A 17,254-nucleotide genomic window follows, 5' to 3' on the forward strand; every position below is an offset into this window, starting at 1 on the left:
TCCCCAGCTAGGGGTGGGGGGCGCTGGCGGCCCCCGGGAGGGGGTGTGCTGGGTGCGTGTGCGCCGGTGTGGATGCGAGCAGCGCCTCCCTCACCTGCTGTTTGGTGGTGGGGGGGGGGGTGTACATCCTCGGGGCCCTAGGGGTTGTTTCTGTGTCCGGGGTGGCCGTCGGCCTGACCCGTAGGTCTCCAGAGGGTGTGAACGTGGCCTTGGTCTCCCCCACCGCCCGCCTCCTCCCTTCCCTGGATTTTCCTGGACTCCGGGCTTCGTCCAGTCGGTTCAGCGATGCCGTTCCTTGCGCGGACCCCTATTTGTTGAGTCGCGGCTGGCTGCCAGCCCCGCCCCGGAGCACGTCACCCTGTGAGCCCCCGCCTGTGGGTGGGCTTGTGTGTGCAAGCATCAGGGTGACCCTGCTGTGTGTGCCCGCGGCCTGTGGAGGGGTCCGCGTGGCTGAGCGAGCTGAGCAGTTCCTGAACGTGTCAGCCATCCTGCTCCGCGCCGGGAGGGCCCGCGGGCCTCAGGTGCCCCTTCCCTTCAGCTGTGTAAACAGACCCCCGCCTTCCCTTCCGAGGCCCCTTCAGGACTGTGGCCCCGGCCCCCCTCCCTGAGCAGGGAGTGTGATGGACCGTGTGGGTCACGAGGTTGCAGGTGTGTGAGTGCGTGTGGGTCGGACTGAGCAAGCGCGTGTGGGGCGTGAACGTGAGGCCCGAGCGTCGCCCTCGCCAGCACAGCCCTCACGAGCAGCTTGGGGGACCCCAGGCCGCTGGGGCCTAGCTCTCCCAGGTCTCTGGGCTGCTTCGTCCTCCCTTTTATGGCCAGGATCGGTGACGGTCCTGTACTTACCCCGAGCCGGACGCTGTGCGGAAAGCCAGGAGCTTGGCGCTGACCCCCCGGGGGGCCAAGACACAAGAGGCCGGACCTCCCCGAGGTCCCACCCCAGGCGAGTCATGGCCTCTGCCTGCTCTTGCTGCCCCGGCTGGCCCGGTCCCGGCACCTCTGGGCTGTTCCCCGCGTCTGTCCGGGGCTGAGCTACCCAGCCCGTGCGTCCCTCACGCCAGCCTTGGCCTCTACCTAGCTCATGTCCTTTATCCCCACCTGTATCCCCCCCGGCCCAGCCTTGTTCCCTGGTCCCAGCCCGTGTCCCCTGGTCCCAGCCCGTGTCCACCCGGCCCAGCCATGTCCCTCGTCCCAGCCCGTGTCCCCCCAGCCCAGCCGTGTCCCCTGGTTCCAGCCCATGTCCCCTGGTCCCAGCCCGTGTCCCCTGGTCCCAGCCCATGTCCCCTGGTCCCAGCCAGTGTCCCCCCTAGCCCAGCCGTGTCCCTGGTCCCAGCCCATGTCCCCTGGTCCCAGCCCGTGTGCCCCCAGCCCAGCTCAACCCATGCCGCTAGGTTTGCCAGCTGAGGAGAACGGGCAGGGTGGGGGAGACCGTGTGAGGCTTTGGGGCGGAGCAGCTCTGGCCAGACAGGACAGGATGGTCCACTCCCAAGGCCTCAGCGCCTAAAGTGGGAGGGTTAGGGGAGCAGGCCGAAAGGGGCAGGAGAGGCTGTGGGATGCGGGAGGTGTGGGGGCCTCACACCTTCTGGCAGCCCCCAGCAGGTGGTCCGGACACCGAAGGGCCCATGTGTGGCAGGGGAAGGAGGTGGCTCAGCCCTCCCTCCCCCTGCTTTGTCCAGTTTCTTCCGCCCAGCCCCCAATGTCCCTGAATGTCGTGCTCAGTCCCAGATGCCACAGGCAGGGATCCTGTGCTGGGCAGGCTCGGGGTCGCTGGTGTCTGTACATCTAAGTGTTGGCCTGTGTCCCCACCTCTCCCAGGCTCTGGGAACAAAAGTCTTGCCTGGGGGGGGGGGTGTCCCAGTAGGACCCTTGGCTGAAGGGGAGAGGCACTTTCTCTATATTCGCTTTTTGGGGTGACTTAAGAGGTTTCAAATATCAGCCTTCAGTCCCTGGGAAGTTTTAAGTCTCTGGTGGGGCAAGGCTGCCTGGTAGAAGAGACGAGAACTTGGGATACCTGAGTCCTGGGGCTTCTCTGCCATGGACACCCATCACTTGCCCTTTCTGAGCTTTAGTTTTTTCCTGTCTTCTTTTTTTTTTTATGTTTATTTATTTATTTTGAGAGAGAGAGAGAGAGAGCCGTCATATGCACAAGCAGAGGAGGGGCAGAGAGAGAGGGGGAGAGAGAATCTCAAGCAGGCTCTAGGCTCTGAGCTGTCAGCACAGAGCCTGATGTGGGGCTTGAACCACAACCATGGGATCATGACCTGAGCCGAAATCGAGTCAGACACTCAACCGACTGAGCCCGCCAGGCACCCCAAATGTCCTTTTTTTTTTCTTTAAAGTTTTATTTATTTAAGTAATCTCTACACCCAACAAGGGGCTCTAACTCATGACCTGGAGGTCCAGAGTCACATGCTCCTCTGATGGAGCCAGGCTAGTTTTCCTGTCCTTAAAATGTGGGGTTCAGGGGCACCTGGGTGGCTCAGTCGGTTGAGCGTCTGACTTTGGCTCGGGTCATGATCTCACGGCTCGTGAGTTCAAGCCCGTGTCGGGCTGTGTGCTGACAGCTCAGAGCCTGGAGCCTGCTTCAAAGTCTGTGTCTCACTCTCTCTGCCCCTCCCCCCACTCACACTCTGTCTCTCTCTCTCAAAAATAAATAAACATTAAAAAAATTAGAAAGAAAACATTAAAGCATAGCAAATCTGGGGCACCTGCGTGGCTCAGTCGGTTAAGCATCCGACTTCAGCTCAGGTCATAATCTCGCGGTCCGTGAGTTCGAGCCCCACATCGGGCTCTGTGCTGACAGCTCAGAGCCTGTTTCCGATTCTGTGTCTCCCTCTCTCTCTGCCCCTCCCCTACTTGCAGTCTGTCTTTCTCTCAAAAATAAACATTAAAAAAAACTTTTTTTGAATCTGGGGTTCAGACTGGCTCAGCCAATCCAGATTGGAGGCCTTTTGCTGTCTTTCTCCAAAGACCCCGAGTGACTTTGGTGGAGGGGCCATCAGGATTTGTGGGAAGCAGTTCCGGGTGGTGGTGCAGGCTGTAATAGAGCGTGGTGTCCATCGGACCCACCTTGAATGCCAGCCGTGCCAGGATGTGTGGCCCTGATCGTAGGACACAGCTCCTTAAACTCTCAGGCTTCCCATCTGTGCTGTTGGGACAGCGAGGCGTCCAAGGGCACGGAAACACGGGGTGCAGCGCCTGGCACGTAGCACGTGCTTGGTAAATGGGAGCTGGCTTGTTCTAGTTCCTGCCCCCAGATGCCTGGGCCTCTGTCTTCCCACGGCTGCATTTTTGAACCTACTAAGCCCTCCCCATCTCAGCGCTCTGCCCCCCCTCCTCGTCCCCTGTGGCCCTGGGATTTGAGGACCTACAGCTTAGGCCCGCCACGTTGGCTCCTTCAAGGCCCTCCACTCTCCCCAGGGTCTGCCAGCTACGTGTACCTCCTCCCAGCAGCCTCTTTCCTGTGTCCCCAGGCACAGGGGTATGTTCCGCTCCACATTCCCATGGCCCCCTGGCATTTAACCATGTAACACTCGGTGTTGTCCTGTGTGTGTGTGTGTGTGATTGATCCCTCTTCACATGGCAACACACGCTAAATTATGAGCTTATTGGAGGCAGAGACTGTGTCTTTGCACCCCCAGCACCCAGGATAGAGCCTGGCCTGGAAACCATGACCGAATGGACGAACCTACCTTTTCAGTTGTGTCTCCAGGTGGGGAGCCTCAGACTGGTGTCCTGGCTGCCCCCGGTCCTTTCCCCACTGCCCTCCCTCCCCTACTGCTCTGCCAGCAGGAAACCTACCCGCTGTCCACGGTCCAGAAGAAATTCCAGTTCCCGTGTTTCATGAGTACAGAGTGAAAACCCAGTCCCTGCCAGAGAGGGGCTCGTTCTCAGGATGCAGCTGGTGAGAGCCACCGGGGGCCAAGGCCCTCACCCAGGACCCAGCCTGCCCACACAGTGCCAGTCGGAGAACCAGGGTGCGATGGGGCCCCAAGGGTGTGCAGCTTGGAAGAAGGCGCCCCCTCCCTGGGGGGGTTCGGCCTGTGTCGTCACCCACACTCAGTGCCCACCCTGGCCTCACCCAGCCTGGCAGGGCCATGTGACCGCATCACCTGCTCGCCTGTCTTTTGTTTTCTGTCTCCTCTCTCCTGACAGATGGAGGGTGGCAGAGGCCCCAGCAGCAGCAAACTCAGCCCTTGCGCCATAGTGTTTTTGTTTTTGTTTTTTTAATTTTTGAGAGAGCGAGCGAGCATGCGAGCAGGGGAGAGGGGCAGAGGGAGAGAGAGAGAATCCCAAGCAGGCTCAGTGTGGAGCCTGATGCAGGGCTCAATCCCCTGACCCCGGGATCGTGACCTGAGCTGACATCAAGCCCAGCTGACCGATCCACCCCGGCGCCCCCAGCCATAACGTTTTAAATGAACAAAATAAAATCACAAAGGATTATGAAGGAAACCAATCACATGGAAACACAGTTAACAAAACATTTACATTTTTTGGTATAGTAATATGTACACTTCTTTATTAATACATGAAAAACAAGGCAGGCCTAACAACTCCGGTCGTTTCAACGCAGGGATGAGAGCGAATGGTTATTTTGAGAGATGTTCAAAACTGTAACGCAGCCCAAAAACATCTGGGATTTCTGTTGGTTACAAAGAAGCAACTATTTTGGCTTGTGGCCGGAGCACATAAGAGAATGTTTAATTTCAGTTACAGGTGAGTGAAAACAGAGATGTCACTTTTATCCCGTTTGGGTTCACGACCCCCTGAAATCCACAGACCCCAGTCAAGGACCTGATTGCAGAATGGAACGGGAAGAAACCCCCATTCGTGACGCTGTACGCTTCCGCTGCCATTTAATCCTCACACGTGTTACAATTTTCTGATGAGAAACACGACCCTCCGAGGGTGGATGATGCGCCCTAAGCCGGCCAGGCCCGGCTGGGAGCCCCTGGTGCTCGCTGGACACGGAGCGGCCCCCTCACGGGAGACAGAGCCCGGACCGAGGTGTTCAGTTGCTCCTTTGGCCCCAGAATCCCCTCCCCGACCCTGTGCCCTGTGGGGTTTAACCAGTGTCCGGAAGGGTGGTGGCCCCTGAAATCACACACACTCGATTATTTTTATCTCCAGTTTATTTTTTTAGACTAAGAGCAGAGTATGAAAGTCACAGCCAAAGCACTTGAAAAAGGCCCAGGAGGATGGGTGGGGCCACGGAGGGTGGGCGGGGCCAGGTCCTGGGACTGGGGTCCCGGCTCAGGGCTGGAGGGGAGGGGGGGCGCTGTTGTCTCACGGTCTCCAAAAGTGTCTGTGCGTTGCATAGGCCTTGTCTTCACAGAAGACAAAAGAGGGGCCAGGGGGTCCCCCGGAGGGGGGGGCCTAGCCTGGTGGGGAAGGGGTCTGAAGCTGGAAGGGGAAGTCAGGGAAGGTCAGGGACCGAGGAGGGGGAGGGAGTCGTCCGTCTGTACATTATATATAGAGATACAGAGTCTGTACATGCCTGCTGGCACCCCGGTGCCCACCCGTTGCCACCCTTGTCCACTGCCCGCCCTCCCCAGGGGTGTCTACTTGTAAACTTGGATTCAATCCAAACCACAATCCTGGGGGCGGGGGTGGGAGGAGGAGGACGTGCTTATTGCTGTAAACAGGGGGAGGGGGCAGTGGGCGCTGCCACCCCCTCGCCCATCTAGTCCCCTCCCTGGGTTCCGCCCCTAGAAGAGAACGACGGGGGTGCCTCCCACGCTCGGATGCGTGCTCTCCGGGGCATACCTGTCTCTGGTGGGGACAACAGGAGAGGGTACCAGGGATCAGAGAAAGGTCCCGGAGCCCCAGGGCCACCCGGGGCCCGGGGCTGTGCCTGCGTCTGGTCCACTCCAGTGCCCTACGCGGGGAGAGCGGGGGCAAAGGGGACGGGCACAGAGGTACGGTGCAGGCCCCACTGCCAGCCACAGCAGGAGGGGGCCTAGGCCCCACAGCTGGACTTCCCTTGGAGAGGCCAGAGTCCCCCTGCCCTTTCCCAGCCCCGCGTCCCCCCCGCCAAGGGAGGGGGCAGAGCTAGGAGGCCAGGAGCGTCATAAGGAAGAAGGCGATGCCCGCCGCCAGGGGCAGGTGTTCCCGCTTGGGGCTGGTCCCACTCACGCTCTTCTCAAGCTTGGGCACCTGGGGGTTCTCTCCCTCAAAGTCTTCTGTGGGCAGACAGATAGAGAGACTGGTGAGGGCTGGGCCGTGCGCCCGGGCGGGGCACGCGGCAGCGGCAGCAGCGGTGGAGCCGGGACGTGACCACCCACGGGGTACGAGGGGTGCGTGCCCCCCGGGGGAGGCATGCGAGGTGGGCAGGCACCGGGGAGGGGGCTGCGGTTCCAGCAGTGGCCACCAGAGGGCGCTGCGCAGACTCACCCAGCACGTTGATCCTCACATGGGGGCCCATGGTGAACTGGGGGAGGGTGGGGGCCGGCTTCTCCCCGGAATGCGATGCTGCGGGGTGGGGCGCGAGGGGGAGAGAGGAGGGGAGAGTCAGGGCCAGGACACCCCCCCTCGCTACAGCTGGGGAGCGAGCCCCCGCTCCTTGCCCCCCCCTCCGCCCCCGGGAGCCAGGGGAGCCCCGAAGCAGGGAGCCGGGGATGGGGTCGCGGCCGGGCGCCGGAGGTACTCACTGGAGGCACAGCAGACGAACACCTTCATCCGCAGACACTTCCAGTGCAGACTGTGGGTGGGCGTGGCTGGGGACGAGACGGGGCCTGAGCTGCGTTCTGCGGGCCCACGCCCCGCCCCCTCTCGCCCTCCGCACCGCCACCTGCCCCGGGCAGCGTCCTTCCCGGCTCCCCTACCCTTGGACTTGGCTTGCGGTGGCTCCGCCGGCAGCCCGCGAAGCCCTTTTGGTCCCAGCCCTCAAGAAACTCTGAGCCCTGAGGTCTCAGCCCTGGAACGTCCCTCCCGGAAGCAGTGACCCTGCGACCGACCCTTCAGGCTGTCACTAAACCTCTCAGCCTCGGACGCTGTCCGGCTGGAAGCCCTAAGGCCACCAGGCCCCACGCATCATCCCGAGGTGTCACTCCCAGCGATGCAGACCACATGGCACCCACGTGGGCCCGCCCCGGCCCCTGCGACCCCAGCCCTGGTCATCACTGTGACACTTTCCTTTAGGCCCACCTCCACCCCGTCCCCATCCCCGGATCCTGGGGACCCCAGCGTCTGCCCCTCTCAGATACTTTTTTAGGCCCCGCCCCAGCCCCTGGGGACACCACCCCCTGGCCGCCACTCACGCTTAGGCCCCGCCCATTCCCCCCAGCCTCACTCTCCCTGCCGTCACTGACGCTCTTAGGCCCCGCCCCGGTCCCTTGAGTCTTCACTTCTGTCACTCATTCTCCTTCGGGACCCGCCCCCAGGACCCCATTCCCTGGTCATCACTCTTTAGACCCTGCCTCCAGGACCCCACCCCCTGGCCGTCACTCAGGTACTCCTTAGGTCCCGCCCCTGGGACCTCCCCCACGCCCCCACCTCTGGCCATCACTCAGGTACTCTCCTTCGGGCCCTGCCCCAGGACCCTAGCCATCACTCAGGTACTCTTTAGGCCCTGCTCCCAGGACCCCAGCCCGTGGCAGTCACTCCTTAGGCTCCGCCCCTGGAGCCCCGCGCCCTGGACGTCACTCAGATACTCTTAGGCCCCGCCCCTGGGACCCAACCCCGTGGCCCCCCCCATCCCCTGGCCATCACGCAGGTACTCTTTAGGCCCCGACCCCACCCCCAGGATGTCACTCAGATACTCTTTAGGTCCTGTCCCTGGGACCCCCACACCCTGGCCATCACTCCTTGGGCCCCGCCCCCAGGAACGCCCTGGCCGTCACTCAGGTACTCTTTAGGCTCCGCCTCTGGGACCTCCACTCCCTGGCCATCACAGGTACTTTTTAGGCCCCCACTCCTGGCACCCCACACCCCTGGTCATCACTCACTCTCCTTAGGCCCCGCCTCTGGGACCCCACCCCATGGCCATCACTCCTTAGGCCCCGCCCCCTAGACCCCACCCCTCTGGCCGTCACTCAGGTACTCTTTAGGCCCCGCTTCTGGGACCCCCACTCCCTAGCCATCACTCAGGTACTCTTTAGGCTCCGCCTCCGGGACCCCACACCCCTGGTCATCACTCAGTCTCCTTAGGCCCTGCCTCTGGGACCCCACCCCATGGCCATCACTCCTTAGGCTCGGCCCCCGGGACCCCACCCCCCCCTGGCCATTACTCAGGTACTTTTTAGGCCCCGTCCCCGGGACTCCACCCCCCCACCCTGGCCGCCACTCAGGTACTCTTTAGGCCCCGCCTCTGGGACACCACCCCATGGCCATCACTCCCTAGGCCCCGCTCCTTAGACCCCACCCCCTAGCCGTCACTCAGGTACTCTTTAGGCCCCGCCTCCGGGACCCCACACCCCTGGTCATCACTCAGTCTCTTTATGCCCCGCCTCTGAGACCCCACCCCATGGCCATCACTCCTTAGGCTCCGCCCCCGGGACCCCACCCCCCCGGCCATTACTCAGGTAATTTTTAGGCCCCGCCCCCAGGACTCCACCCCCCCCCCCGGCCGCCACTCAGGTACTCTTTAGGCCCCGCCCCGAAACCCCGCCCCCGGCCGGCACTCCTTAGGCCCCGCCCCCGGGATCCCCCCGGGCCCCGCCGCCGGCCGTCACTCACAGATATAGTAGTACTCGTGGCCCGCGTGGAACTCGTAGCCCAGCGAGAAGGCGCTGTAGCGCTGGAACTTCTCCGAGAACTTGATGGGGCTGTGGGGGGCGTGCGGGCGGTTGCACTCCCAGCGCTTGAAGCCTTGGCTGGCGTTGCAGGTGCGGTAGCCGGCGCGGCTCACCATGTACAACACGTACTGCTCCGCCCCGCCCCCGGGGCCCGGCCCCGCCCCGGGGCCCACCCCCGAGCTGTTGTAGTGAGGGCAGTAAATATCCAGATAATCGTTCACATTCACCTGCACCGTGTAGCCCTCTCGCCGCAGGCTGTGGGAGAGAGGAAGCGGGTCAGGGAGGAGAAACCCCACGCCAACCCTCTTCCCATCCCGCCGCTCCGCAGACCTTCCCCTGGGTCTGCGGAGCCTCCCCGAGTAGCTGCGGAGCCGCCTCTCCGCTCAGTCCCGGTCCCCTGGGCCCTAGCGCCACCGGTCCCCCGCTACCCGCCCAGGCCCACGCCTCCTCCTGTCCTTCTCTTGGCGGCCGCCAGGGGGCAGCAGACGCGCAGGGAAGCCCGGCCTTCCTCGGAAGGAAAAGAGAGGCGGAGGAGAAGGGAACGTACGCTTTGGTTACCACAGAAACGGCGCAGGCCCCTGCGACTCCCAGACCCAGGCCCGGATTTCCTCCGTCCATCCCCCATAATTCAGCGCTGGGGAGGAGGGACAGGGGCACGGAAGGGAAGGGTGAAGGCGGGAGGGGTCCCCTCCCAGAGATGCGCACCCTCCATCGCCTCTCCCGGCACGCTTTCCTGCCGCTGCCGGCCCACCCCCAAGGCCAGTCGGACTGCACCTGCCCTCACACACGCCTGTGCGGACGCTCCACGCAATAGCCACCGAAGTCCTGTGGCACACACAAATATGTCCACGGTGCAGCGGGCGGCCTAGCTTGGGTGTGTGCTGGGCCCGCGCACCGGTGTTGCTTGACCCCAGCAGTCTCCAGCTCTGTCCCTGCCCCCACTCCCCCCTGGCACGCGCGCGCACACGCACACACGCACACTGGCACACGCTCTTCTCTACAGTACTACTGGCAATTAAGGTCCCCAATAACGTGATACAACAGGTCGGGGAGAGCTAAGGGACTCCACAGCAAGGCTCCACGTGGTATCATGCCCACCGGCCCCGAGTTCTGTCTCTATACATCTTCCTCCCCAACCTGGCACCACTGGCCCCTTAATGGTGCCAGGCAGAGTAGTGGGCACAGTGCCCAGACAAGATGGCTGTGCCACTGACTCCCCAGATCCTTCTACGGGACACAGAAGCAGATGCTGGGTCCTTCATAATCCCCACCTGCCTTGCTGATTATCATCAAAGGGCTGGTCTTAATGCCCTCCATGGTGGTGCCGAGCGCTGTGGGGTGAAAAACATCTGAATGGAGAAACAAACTCGGAGAGTAGGCAGGAGTTTCCCCCGGTTTCTTCTGCACACGTCCTGGCAGGGACAGGTGGACGTGGTGGACACAGGAGGCCTGGGGTACTTGGCAGAAGGTCAAACCACTGGGGTCCCTAGTCCCTGGGAACTCCCTGAAGGGAGGTGCGGGCTCCCCCTGTCACCAGGCACCTCCCAGCTCCACAAATAGTAATTAGATTCATTAGGAAAACAGGCTTGGAGGCCTCCGAATTGGGTGGGGCCTCGAGGGTCCCTCCCCACCTTCCCCTCCTTCCATGGCCTTGCCTGGGCCGCCCCCTCCCCAAGCACTCCCTGCCAAGCCAGGCGCTAAGCAGACAGGGGAGAGCTGGTGCTTGGGCATCCCAGGAGAATGGGCAGAGCCTCCTTGAGTCATCAGGAATGCCACCAGCCCCACTCAGTTCCCACAGGAGTGATGGGTCACTCAGGCCCCTCCCTGGCCCTGGCACTCAGGTGGGCAGGAATCTCGGCCTGGGGCACCAGGAGCAGGAAAACGGGTTAGACCAGGCCTGGCTTCTGGCGCCACCTGGGTTTGCCTCTCTATCCCCAGCTTCCAAGTCTACCCTTCCTCCCTCCCCCACAGGCTCTGAGGAGGGGGCCACCAGTGAAAGGGTGCCAGGCCTGCAGCAGCCGCACAGCCACCCGGGGCCTCTGTCCTGGAGCTTCCCCCAGGTTTCCAGCCCTGCTCTGCAGTGGTCCCTCCCTGGGGCGCCTTCCCGGGAGCACAACCCACTCCCGCAAGGAGTCAGCCAAAGCCAGAGCCACTGGGACGGGTTCCTCTGTTTCTTCAACAGGGCGGGGACTAGCCTTATGGAAAGGTCGGTGGGTGACTACAGTGAAGAGAGGCCACCTTTGACCTGTCCGTCCCCAGGCTGGGTGGCAGGAACAGTCCCTGGAGTGCCCCCGCGCCATGGGCACGCGGGAGGAAAGCCTGGTCGTGGAATGATTGCGGGCAGCAGCCGGGATGGCGGGGGGGGGAGCGGGACTGGGTGCCAGAGTCCCCAGTCACAACTCGTGGGAGACTCGAGTGAGGTGTCCGCTTGGCTTGGGCACTTTAATTGAATGTGCCATCCTCCCTGCCCTGGCAGCGAAGAGGGAGGGGCCGCTAGGCCCAGCGAGGCTGGCAGCTAACGCCTCCTGGGGGGGGGGGCGCGGGTACCCATCCCCGGGAGGGGGCAGGGGGTGGGCTGCGGGGGCCGTGTGCCTGTCCCCTCGAACAGTTCTCCGTTCTTCCCCACTTCACCCCCTCCCAGCCTCCACCTCTTTCGCAGAAAGACCGGTGTTGACGCACCCCACCTGGAGGGGGTGCCCCCTCACCCCGTTATTTTGTCTCTCCCGGCCCTCGCCGCCTCCGGGGCGCATTCCGACCCTTCTCCGTCACTCCTTCAGGGCCCCGCCTGCTCCAACCCGGTGGGGTGGGCGGCGGGGGAGCAGGGAAGGGCAAACCTCTCCCCGCGGGGCAATTAGGGGCAGGTAAACAGGGTGCCTAACGAGACCAGGGAGCAGGCAAAGCATCCCGGGGGGACCCGAACGTGTTCACCCCCCCGCCCCCACCCAGGAAGCCGGGACGCAGAGCTCTCCCAGGGCAGGAGGGATGGAGCGACGCCGACCCGGGCTCGCCACCCCTCTAGAGCGCGCCCCCGAGGCGGCGCGCCGCTCGCTCCCGCAGGCGAGGCCGGACCACGTGCGCGCCCGGCCCGGGGTGGGCGGGTGGCGGGAACGTTCGCGGGGCGCGCGTGCTCGCCGACACCCCCGCACCCCGCGGGCGCTCGGGGCGCCCCGCCCCGCCGGGCCCCGCCGGCCCCCGGCCCGGGCTTCTCCCGCCGGCGTCGGGTGGGGGAGCGTCCGCGCGCCCCGCATCCCCGCCCCCTCCCTGCGACAGCGGCGGCGGCGGCGAAGGTTTATTGATCTGCAGCGGCGGCGAAGAGCGAGAGACCAGCCGAAGGCGAGACACACAGAAACGGAGTGAGACGCGCACCGAGAGGGGTGACTAAGAGGCCCGAGTGCCCGAGAGGGGCCGGGTGTGAGAGCCCGCGAAAGAGAGGGCCCAGAATCGCGGAGAGCGCGAGGATGCGGATGGGACTGAGGCTGGGGACGAAGAGAGGCCTGGGGGGAGGTAGGCGCGCAGGGGCAGGCGGGGAGGCCCGCAGACAGCACAGCCCAGACGGCTCTGAGCGGCGGCGCGGGGGTGCGGGGCACAGGCTCGTGGCCGGGAGGAGACACGCAGGGGACAGGCCACCAGGGACCTGGTGCAGCCTCAATAAATATTTGTTGAATGAACGTGTGAATGAAAGCGAGATCAGCAACAGAAACATTCCAGAGAGAGGGGTAGGAGCCAGCCAAGGGAAGAGGTTCCGGGCTTCCTGAGTTAGGGGCGAAGGACGACACCTTGCTTAGTTCTGCGAAGAAACGAGGCACAGACCAGGGGGCATACACATTTGGCCATCGGCTGGTCCGCCCACCCCCACCCCCAATTCAATTCCGGGCTCAGGGGACCCCTCGACCTCACATTCTCCTTCTTCCCTCCAGTATAGTACGGCCCCCCCCCCCGTCCCCAGTTTCTGGGCCACGTTGGGAACTGGTCTTCCCAATTACAGGGGAGCACACGGAGGGACTGAGTCGGGGGACAGGGGGCGAGATCATGACCGCTGTGCGGGGCACTGCCCCCAGGTCTGTCAAAGGAGGCCTCTGCACGTGTCCCACCAGCACCCTCCCACGTGACCCCAGGAGGCGGGGTCGCAAGACCCTCTCCACGTGACCCCAAGGGGCAGAGGCCCTCAGCACGTGATAGGGGGGGGTGGGAGCCCGGCGCCCAGCTCACGTGACCGGGGGGAGGGGGCGCGGGAGCCTGTGGCTCGGCCCGGCCCCGCCCCCAGCTCCCTGGCCCTCTCCACTCCCGGCTCCCGAGCACGTCGCTCTCACGATTTATGGGGCCGCGGCTGCCGCAGTGAGGGAGCCGGGGAGCCCGGGCGCAGCGGCAACAAAGGCCGAGGAATCGAGGCGGGGGCGGCGGCGTCCTCCCTGCCGGGTGCGCGCCCCCTCCCACCTCTGCCGGTCCAGACCCGTGGGGGGGGGGGCGCGGAGGACGGACAGGAGGCTCCCGGAACCGGGAGCCCCCACCCCCTCCCAGGGCCTTCACCTGCGCCCAGGTGTATGCGGGGGAGGGGAACCTGATCAACAGCGTCGCCCACCGCCCCCTCCCCGGCCATTCCCGCATACTCCCGGCCCCGGCTTCTCTTAAGAACGCTGGGGTGCCCCAAGGGTGGTGGGGCCCCAGGGTCCCTCACCTGCGTACTCGCCGCTCCCCGCCAGACTCTAGCGGGGCGGGGGGCGGACGTGCGAGTCTGGGGGAGGGGGACGAGCTGGATAGAACCGGGGAGTCCGCCCCCAGCACCCCCCGGAGTTCTTCGAGTCCCGCTCCGGGGGACGAGGGGGAGGGGCCTCGTCCCCACCCCCGAGGTTTCCATGGGAAGCGAGAGGGGGGCGTCGTCGGCTCATCCCCACCCCCAGTCTGACACTCCGGGCGCGAAGAGGGAGAGAGGGGGAGGCGCGGAGCCCCAAACAACAAAGAGCGGAGCGGCGAGCGGCAGCCCCTCCCCCGGAAGGTTGGGGGTCGCGGCCGCCCGGCCCTCCCGGTCCCCTCCCCTGGGGCTTCGCCGTTTGCTCCCGGGTCGTCCCCCAGGGTGGGGAGCCAGAGGCAGTGCCGCCGCCGCCCGGGCAGGAGTGACAGTGACCCCCCCGCCTCCCCAGGGATGCCCCCGACACACAGACACACACGGAGGCGGCCGGGGTGATACGCACGGAGGCACGGCGGGGAGGAGAGGACAAGGGCAGCGAGGACTGAGCACACTGAGGACCCGGCCGCCGCGCCACACACCCGGGGAAACCACCCGGCCGCCCTGACACCCGCCCAGACCGCGGCGGCGCCGGCGGCCACCCCAGCCCAGACGCGGCCGGCCACGCGGACGGCGGCCGCAGCCCCCTCCCCGCCCCGCCGCCCCCCTCCCACCCCCAGACGATCGCCGACGCAGACACACAAATCACACACTCAGACACACACGCACACTGACAGCCGCGCACGCCCGCTCACACTCGAGCCACACGCCGTCCCCAGGCCGGGCGTGTGTGTGCGCGCGCGTGTGACACGCCGACATCTGCCTGCCTCTCTCCCTTTCACCGGTACCCCACGTTTCCGTCGTCACCCAGCAGCACCTCCAGGACCCCCGCCTCGGCGACCCAGCCCCCGCTCACCCCAGCCGGGCTTTTCCCCACAATCAGGGCAACCGGTTCGCCTTGGTTCTGGGGCGGTGCTCGGCCGGACTCCCTGCCTCAGCTCTGGACCCCACTTTTCAAAAGCAAGAGTCCTAGACCCAAGCCCTCGAAAGCCTCACCGTGAAAACAGGTCATCGCCGCCCCCCCCCCAAGTGCGACGGCCCAGCACGGCCCAAGGGGGCGAAGATGGGGGGGGGCGGTGGGATGGGGGCGCGCGCTATCCCAGCGGCGGGCTCCGAGAGAAGGCAAGGTGGGGTGCGGCGTCCGCACGGCCCAAGTCCTCCTTCCCAAACCTCAACAGCCTCTTTCCGATACCCCCCCTCCCCGAGTTTCGCGGACGCCCACAGACTGTGTGCCCCGGTCCCTCGCCCCCAGCCCCCCAGCCCCCAGCCGTGTCTGCCAGGACCCCCACCGCAGGTGCCCTCAGGACTCCCCCTCTCGCCGCCGCGGGACGCGCGGGCTCCCCGGGCCCCCGACTCACTGCTGGTTGGAGCTGTTCCAGTACACCGCATGCCGGTTCCCCAGCGCCCCCCCGGGCCCCTGGGCCAGCAGCGGCAGCAGCGGCACGGGCACGAGCAGCAGCAGCAGCAGCAGCGGCGCCGCCATCCCCGGAGCCGCCGCCGCCGCCGCCCCCCGACTGAGCCCCGCGCTCCCGGCTTCTCGCCTCCCAGCTCCCCGCCGCCGCCGCCGCCGCCGCCGCCGCCGCCGGCCCCCGAGCCGTAGGCCACGCCCCCAGCCCTTCCCTCCGCCCTCCGGGCGCGCCCCCGAAGCCCCGCCCCGGGCGCGCTCCCGCCTGGCCCCGCCCCGCTCGGGCGCCGAGCGCGCGGCGTGGGGCGGCGGGGGACCGCGCTGGCCCCCTCGGGCGGCAGCGGCGCGCGCCTCGTCTCTCCCTGCCGGTCTCGAGTTCCCCGGAGAAGGATTAGGGAGGCCCGGACAGGGATCTCGATCTCGCGTGAGCACATTCATCCCTGGGATGGGGTGGAGGGGCTTTGAAAAGAAGCCGGGGGTCCAGGGCCAGTTCCTAAGTGGAGCCAGACCCCCTCCTTTCTCAAGAGTCTGGCTGTCTGCCCCCTCCATGACCCTCTTCCCATGTGAACGAGGAGGCGGGGGGCTCCAGAGGGTGGTGGAGAAGCCCTCAGTTGGCACCTAGGACTGAAGCCCCTGGCTGAGCACGAGGCTCGGTTTTTCCTGGAGTGGGGTGGAGGGGCCAGCCCCTGAGAAGGTCAGCACCCGGCGTGCTGGAGGGGCCTTGGCCGTCGGGGGCCCGCGGAGAGTCAGCTGGAGCAAAGCAGACTTTCCCAGGACGCCTGCAAACAACTCAAGAGGGGCTCCTCCCTGGGCAGCCCATGGTGTCCCTAGGCTTTGTCACTGCGCTGCTACTCTCGTGGGGAGAGGGCAGAGGGCAGCGCACCCCGTGCTCTGGTGCTCCCGGCGGTCATGCCCTCGCGGTGACAGGTGAGCACAGACATTACACACACACATTCAGACCCCCAGAGGCGGAGAACTTAGACGCACAGAGACAGAGGAACACACCCTGCGGTGTGCAACACACAGTGACTCACACCCAGACCCACATGCACTCTCTGACACACACACAAATCTCTGTGCTCTTCTCCCTTCTTCGCCCAGGAAGTAGGGGTTGAAGGGAAGGGTCTAGAATCCAGACCGAGGGGGTGTCCACCCCTCATCTCTTCTCTTTCAGAGAACCGCGGACTGAGAGTGACCAGGAGAACCAGGTCTCAGATGAGGCTCTGAGATCCCTGGCCAACTCCTGGGCCCAGGGAGACAGGCATGATGCTCTTTCCTTCTTGAGACAGAGAGAGACAGAGCATGAGTGGGGATGGGGCAGAGAGAGAGGGAGACACAGAATCCGAAGCAGGTTCCAGGCTCTGAGCTGTCAGCACAGAGCCCAACGCAGGGCTTGAACCCACAAGCTGTGAGATCATGACCTGAACCGAAGTCAGACGCTCAACCGACTGAGCCACCCAGGCGCCCCTCCTTCTTTCTTTCTTGAGCGAGGACACACAAGCACCCTTCATCTGCTTATCCTTGGCAGGACAGGGATCCTGACACAAGTCAGCCTCAGGTGCTGAGTTGGGGGGGGGCAGTGCCACCCAGAATGGGCCCCATGCCCAGCTGGTGCCAGGCAAGAGCAGGCCCTGCCCTGTCTCAGCTCCCCTCCATCCCAGGAGATGTCCTCTCCTTTCTCAGGGGCCAGAAGTAAATTAGGCCCCTTGGGGTGGGAATGGGAGACTTTGCACACAGCTCTCTCCCCTCAGACTCTTCATCCCCAGGGAGATTTGTTTCACCCAAAGGATGCTAATTGCCTGCTCCTGGTGCCACAGATCACAGGGATCCCACCCCCCCAAACTCCCAGCTCCGCAAAGAGAGGCTGTTCCCCGTAGGGCCCACAGTGGGCGGAGTGGTGGGCCATATGCATATGGACTGGGAGATTGCTGATTTGGTCTAGGAGTTTGGATTTCATTCTAGAAGCCTTAAATCGCTTTATGTAGAATCTGGGTCCCACTTACGTACGGACTTGGACCCTTTTCCACAGGACCCAAATATTCCTGTTTAGACACCAGTACCCCCACATCTATCCTCCAATAATGACTGAGCTCCTTCTCGTTAGAATCTGGAGCCCCTTCTCTAGAATTTAAGCAGCTCTGTCAGGTTTTTAAGTTCTGAGACACTGTCTATAGGGCCTAGGCCTCTGTCCATGGGATCTGATGCTGTATCCAGATCTCTATCCAGATGAACTGCTGGCTGATTTGAGCTTGTGTGTGAATGTGTACGTGTGTGTGTTTTAAGTTTATTTATCTGAGAGAGAGAGAGAGAGAGAGATAGAGAGAGAGAGAGAGA

At 64.4% G+C, this 17,254-nt stretch overlaps 1 protein-coding gene across 1 annotated transcript; it reads right to left on the reverse strand.

Moving 5' to 3' along the window:
• Window positions 1–5,204: 5,204 nt before the first annotated feature.
• Window positions 5,205–15,358, reverse strand: EFNA3 (ephrin A3). Its single transcript, XM_042975732.1, has 5 exons — window positions 14,874–15,358; window positions 8,674–8,987; window positions 6,648–6,713; window positions 6,391–6,468; window positions 5,205–6,179 (listed from the first exon to the last, which is right to left on the reverse strand). The coding sequence occupies exons 1-5, from the start codon at window positions 15,356–15,358 to the stop codon at window positions 6,049–6,051; spliced, it is 1,074 nt and encodes a 357-aa protein (XP_042831666.1). The 3' UTR covers window positions 5,205–6,048.
• Window positions 15,359–17,254: the final 1,896 nt, after the last annotated feature.

Source organism: Panthera tigris, chromosome F3 (assembly GCF_018350195.1).
Source record: "Panthera tigris isolate Pti1 chromosome F3, P.tigris_Pti1_mat1.1, whole genome shotgun sequence".
In the NCBI taxonomy this organism is placed as follows: Eukaryota; Metazoa; Chordata; class Mammalia; order Carnivora; family Felidae; genus Panthera; species Panthera tigris.